At 32.6% G+C, this 6,080-nt stretch overlaps 1 protein-coding gene across 2 annotated transcripts; it reads left to right on the forward strand.

Annotated features, from left to right (window-relative positions):
• Positions 1-311: 311 nt before the first annotated feature.
• LOC145093228 (methionine aminopeptidase 1D, chloroplastic/mitochondrial-like) lies at positions 312-4,062 on the forward strand. Of its 2 annotated transcripts, none has more exons than XM_079031301.1 (10): positions 312-563; positions 1,077-1,146; positions 1,236-1,470; positions 2,140-2,301; positions 2,499-2,540; positions 2,616-2,687; positions 3,099-3,178; positions 3,272-3,369; positions 3,499-3,546; positions 3,781-4,062. In XM_079031301.1, the coding sequence occupies exons 1-10, from the start codon at positions 449-451 to the stop codon at positions 3,924-3,926; spliced, it is 1,068 nt and encodes a 355-aa protein (XP_078887427.1). In that variant the 5' UTR covers positions 312-448; the 3' UTR covers positions 3,927-4,062. The 2 variants fall into 2 exon arrangements, with proteins under 2 accessions (XP_078887427.1, XP_078887429.1); XM_079031303.1 differs by having other exon boundaries at positions 313-563; positions 1,242-1,470.
• The last annotated feature ends 2,018 nt before the right edge of the window (positions 4,063-6,080 follow it).

Here is a 6,080-nt window from a genome sequence, read left to right on the forward strand (position 1 = left end):
TAATATAATAATTATGGTATGTTTAATTTATGAAAACTAAATTAAAGATCTATTAAAAATGAAAATTAAAATAATGAAGTAGAAAATAAATATTTTAAAATTATAACAAAATGACAACATAATAGTATATTATAGAACAAAATTATTTTTATTTATTAGAAAGGATTTATAGCATTTAGCTAACTGTTTATTTTCTTTAAGAAACCTTTATCAAATTTACTATCATTTGTTGTTTTTTTTTTTTCAATATAGTTGAAGTTATAAAACCAAATCTTTCCAAATAAAACTAGCTACTAAATACTAGTAAATACGTACTTATGTAGTAGTAGCAGTTTATGCGATTCGCTCGAAAACAAAGGCTCGTGGAATTTGTGGCGGACATCAGTGGATAAGAGGCGGAGGCGGAGGCGGCGGGGAGGAGGAGTGGCCTGGATAATACTCCGAAGAAATGGTAGGCGCCGCCGCGGCGACACTTCGACCACGTCTCCTCTCACCGTTTGTCGGAAACTGTTCCTATCACCAATCAAAGCAACCCCTACATCATCTCTTTCGCCACAACCCAGGTTTTTTCACCCTATCTATATCCAGTTTATGTGTATCACCATAGACCCAAATCCATCGAATGAATAACCCTTATAACCTTATTTCTTGTGCAAATTCAGTTTGTAGCTTATGTGACCTTACTGTATTTTAAGTCTCTGTTCAATTGAGATTCATACGTACTGTAGCTCCCTTTAACGCTTAATCTTTTGCGACTTTGTTTAGCCACAATGCTAATATCTTGTTAATTTTAACATTTGGCTATAGACTCGAATCCATAATCTTGAAATAGATGTTGCTAATTTGCTATGCACTCCAACTGCTCGATGAAAATACCACATTTTGATTCTTTACAATCTATCCTAGAACCATTTCTAACTTTAAAGCTCTTCAATTTATTTCGCGTGTTTGGATCCAATTTCCCTAATCTCCATTTACCAAAAAACTATTCTATTTTGGGAAATCAGTATATCTTTTATGTTAGTATCATATGTTTTATCTTAAAAGTTAAAACATCTCTCCATACTATATCACAGGTCATAAACATATATCTATGCGATTATCAAGAACATTCACTGGAATAACAAATCTTTTATTCAACAGAAGGTATCACATATTTTCAATCTACTACACTAACACAATATATGTATAACATTCAAATTTGACATGTATTCTCTATCTAATTCCTATTGGAGTAATAGAAATACAGATGAATTCCAAGACATGACACAAAAACGTTTAAAACCGGGAAAATTGTCCCCTAAACGCCTTGTTCCTGATCATATACGAAAGCCTCCTTATGTTGATTCCATGAAGCCACCTGGAATTAGTAGTGGACCTCAAATTCATGATGAAAAGGGTATAGAATGTATGAGAGCAGCTGGGAATCTTGCTGCACGAGTTCTTCAGTATGCCGGGACATTAGTAAAGGTTATACTTTATACCCCATCTGTTAAGTAAGACAGGACAGAACAAGACAGAACAGAACAGGTTGACTGCATTTGACATGCAGTTGAGTAGGACTGAAAGTCTAAAATCGATGTCAATAGGACAAAAGTTGCAATTTTCTTCCCCATCTGAAACGGTGGGACAAACTGGGATAAATATTGCAGCTTTTTGTCCCATCCAACAAGGTGAGACAGACTGATGTGAATAAGACAAAAATTGTAACTTTTTGTCACACTAAAAAAGGTGAGACAAAACCTGATGTCAATAGGACAAAAAAATTGAAATTTTTGTTCAACCTAGAAAGATGAGAGAAACAGATATGAATAAGACAAAAGTTGTAACTTTTTGTCACACTAAAAAAGGTGGGACAGAGCCTGATGTCACTAGGGCAAAAAATTACAACTTTTTGTTCCATCCAAAAAGTTGGGATGTGCAAAAGACATAAATACCCTCCTCATTCCTTATAACCGATAATAGCCCTAGAAACGCAAGCTTACTTACATTAGGTATTTAATATCAAAATCTTGATCTGTGAGGAAAATTTTGTTCTTTTTCGATTCTATATTGTATAATTTCTTTTCTAAGTTAAAAAAATAATAATAAATAAATATTGGCTAGAATAATAAACTTATATGGCTACTATATTACCAGCCAGGTATTACAACAGATGCAATTGATGAAGAAGTTCACAAGATGATTATTGATAATGGAGCATACCCTTCACCTCTTGGTTATGGTGGATTTCCAAAAAGTGTATGCACTTCGGTAAATGAATGTATTTGCCATGGGATCCCTGATTCACGTGAACTTGAGGTTTGCCTCAACAAACATTATACTGTGTTTGTCATGTATTGGACTCAGACTGCAAATGAAGTCAACGGGACAACATTTTGAAAAGACGTGAATACCCCCATCATAAAAATTTACCCTAGAAAACCTAATTGTAAAAATTACTTTTCTTTTTACATTACTATTTAGTTAACATCTTGTTTTGATGTTTGGTTTTACAGGATGGTGATATTATCAACATAGATGTTACTGTCTATCTCAATGTAGGTTTTTGTTTAGGTATTTATTGACTTTTTTTTTTCTTTTTATATGCATTTATAATAATCTTCGCTTTATAGGGTTACCATGGTGACACATCAGCAACATTCTTTTGTGGAGATGTTGACGAAAAGGCGAAAAACCTTGTGCAGGTATTGCTTTGAGAAACTCCATTTATGTAGATCTCAAGGCACGTATACACATGTGAGGACTCGGTGAAACAAATTGCACTGCGTTTGAAAAAGACTGATGTCAATGAGACAAAAATTATAATTTTTTGTCCCGCCCAAAAAGGTGGGACAATGACAACTGTCGGCGGTCCCAACCAAAAAGGTGGGACAGTGACAGCTGTCAATGGGACAAAATCTACAACATTCTGTCCCATCAAAAAAAGTGGGACATTGACAAAGTGTCAATGAGACAAAATTTATAACTTTTTGTCCCACCAACAAGACTGGGATTGGGAGTGGGGCTGAAACTAATGTTAGTTAGTATATGATAAAGGTTTTTTCTTGCAATTTAATAATAATTAATTCACTCATATGCTAAATCTATGCTTATAGGTAACTAAACAAAGCCTATACAAAGCAATATCAGTATGTGCACCAGGAGTTGAGTTTAACAAAATTGGCAAAATCATAAAGTAAGACAATAAAAAATAAAAATAAAAATAAAATACTTTTCTCAAAGCTATAATTTCTTTTATATTAAAGATCAAACCGTTTTTTTTTTCTAGTGACTATGCAAATGAACATCGTTACGGTGTTGTGGAACAATTTGTTGGTCATGGGGTCGGGCGCGTATTCCACAGTGACCCAGTTATTCTACACTACAGTAATTTTTTTAATAAAACTTTATGTTATTTTGTTAATTTTTTCTCTAAATTATTAATTTCTTTACCTTTATTCTTTTATCATAATGGAATTCATTTGTGTTATTGTACATTATTTTTCGTCTATTTAGGGAACAATGAACGTGGACGCATGTTATTGAATCAAACATTCACCATTGGTAGGCGACCTTGTTTCTTTTCTTTTCTTTACGTGTTGTCTAAATAAATCGTAATTAACGAATACTATTAAAATTGATTAATATTGTGAAATTTGTGTTTTGGAATGTAAAGGTAAAATGTTTATTCGGGTCTAGAATAAACAATAAACAAACTTTGTGTACAACATTTTATCTAGACAAACATCAGTATCCGGTATTGGTATCTGTATCTGAGTCTGGATCTGTATTTGGCAGAACCGATGTTGACAATGGGTAGCATACACCCGATAATGTGGGATGATAATTGGACAGTTGTGACAGAGGATGGAAGTTTATCGGCACAATTTGAGCACACACTTTTGATAACCGAAAATGGTGTTGAGATACTAACACAATGTTAATTGTATTTGTGGGATAATAAATTAATAATCACAACCATTTCTTTAAACGTTATTCATCATATATTGTTTGTTTTAATGTTTGTAAGAGAACGATTTGTATATATTATGTAATTTATATAAACATCGTGTTATTTAATTTAGTCTTTGAATTAATATGTACTAGGTGCGAGACCCGTGTATTATATGAGTTTATTAAAAATAAAATTTAATATCACTATTTAAACATTAAACATTTTATTAAATAACACTTTTACATAACATAATGCAATCTTTTAAAACATTTATGAAAGAAATCAAATATTCTTTAGAACATTTATAAGACTTTATTATCAAATTAATAGAATGATTCTGTTTCTTTATAAAACTTGTTTGAATTTTATGAAATTTTATTTTAAAAAATAGAAATTAACAAAAAAGACAAGTTGAAAATAATAATTCTAAACTCTCATAAAATTACATGTCGACAAAAATAAAAATCTTCATTTATATGAGTTTTAGTTTTAAATATGAGGCTAATGAAGTTTGAGAAGTTTCTAATCCCTTTCTAATATACAATAAAATTATTAAAATAAAATTAAATAAATAGGTCAAAGCATAAAGAAAACGTACTTTTTAACCTTTTTAACTAAATTGAATGACACGGCTGTCATTTTCTTGCTTTAAGCTGTTTTTAGCCGGATATGATATAAATGACATTGACTTAAAAGCTGAATGACTTTTTTTTATGTGTTTATTAAATTTTGAGTAGATCACATCATTATTTGTTTTTGTGTATATTTTATTTTTGTAATTTTGGTCATTGTTAAAGACTTTTATGTCGATTACTATGTGATCTCTTAGTATGTGTGGATTTTTAATTTTTGTAAGTTATTTTACTTGAAAAAGAAACAAAAATATAACATGACAAGAATCTCAAATAAAAGTTAAAAGGTAAAACTGCAAGAAAAAACTTTTTTGGGAAAAAAAAATCTGCTATAGACTAAAACTGTAATTTAATCTTTATTTTAATTGTTTATATAAAAAGTTTATAAGAAAGTAGAAGTTAAACAAACCACATGAATAAAAGAACGCATGCCGGATGCATCACGTTCTTTGACAAAACGTGCAGCCATTATAAGAAAAAGGGCTATAAATAATTCCTAATATTAATTTGGCAGGCATGATATATTTAAAAGACTAAACTGCATAAATGGTCCCTGTGGTTTGCTTAAAATTGTCACTTTGGTCCAAAAATGTTTCGACTAGCACCAGAGGTCCAAACTTTTCATTTTCTTGCGAGTTTGGTCCAATTTGCTATGAACTTTTTCATAATGACGAATTTGCCCTTACTTTTTCCTTTTTAAGTTTTTTTATTATTTAAAGATTTTTTCTGATTAAAAGAAAAATAAAAAAGAAAAATTTCCTTTTTTATTTTATTTTTATAATTTTTTATAACGGAAAAAAGAAAATAAAATGCAAACTATCTCTCTCTCTCTCTCTCTCTCTCTCTCTCTCTCTCTCTCGTTTCACACAAAAAGTTGCTCATCTCCTTCACCACCAGCCACCACCACCGGCGATGGAGGCTTCCGACGAAGCGGGTTTCGATATTTGAGGCTAGGGTTTCTGGTGCCATAGATCTGAGAAAGGGGCGAAGGGCGAAGGACAAACTGAGAAGATAGATGATCTGAGTCGGGTTTGCCAGAAATCGAGAAATCAGTTGCAAAATCTGAGAAATCATTTTTCCGGCGAACAAGAATCCCTCCTAAGGACGACGTAAATCTGTTGGAAACCGGACTCAATCTCTCCTTCTTTCTATTTGCTTTTCATCAGAACCATCATCACCTTTGTCTTTGATCTTCTCATCTGACGACGCCTTCGATCTGTTCGTCATCGGCGATGACGATGACGTATGTGGCTCGATAAAACTCTAGTTTCAGGCGTCGGAACCATCAAACCGCTCGACTCTCTTCTTCTCCGACGAGGTGTCTACATAGCAAAAGCCCTAGCGCCGCCACCCTTCTAGTTTTACGAAACCCTAAGTTTTCAGATTTGTTTTCACCCTCTTTCTCTCTCTTTTTCTTGTCGAACAACCAACAAATCTAGATCTCCGTCGTGGCGGCGAGATGTTTAGATCTTCATCATCGGTGGTGATTTGGATGGTCCGACAGGCGGTTC

The sequence above is a fragment of the Lactuca serriola genome, chromosome 3 (assembly GCF_051521515.1).
Source record: "Lactuca serriola cultivar US96UC23 chromosome 3, Lser_US96UC23_V15, whole genome shotgun sequence".
NCBI lineage: Eukaryota > Viridiplantae > Streptophyta > Magnoliopsida > Asterales > Asteraceae > Lactuca > Lactuca serriola.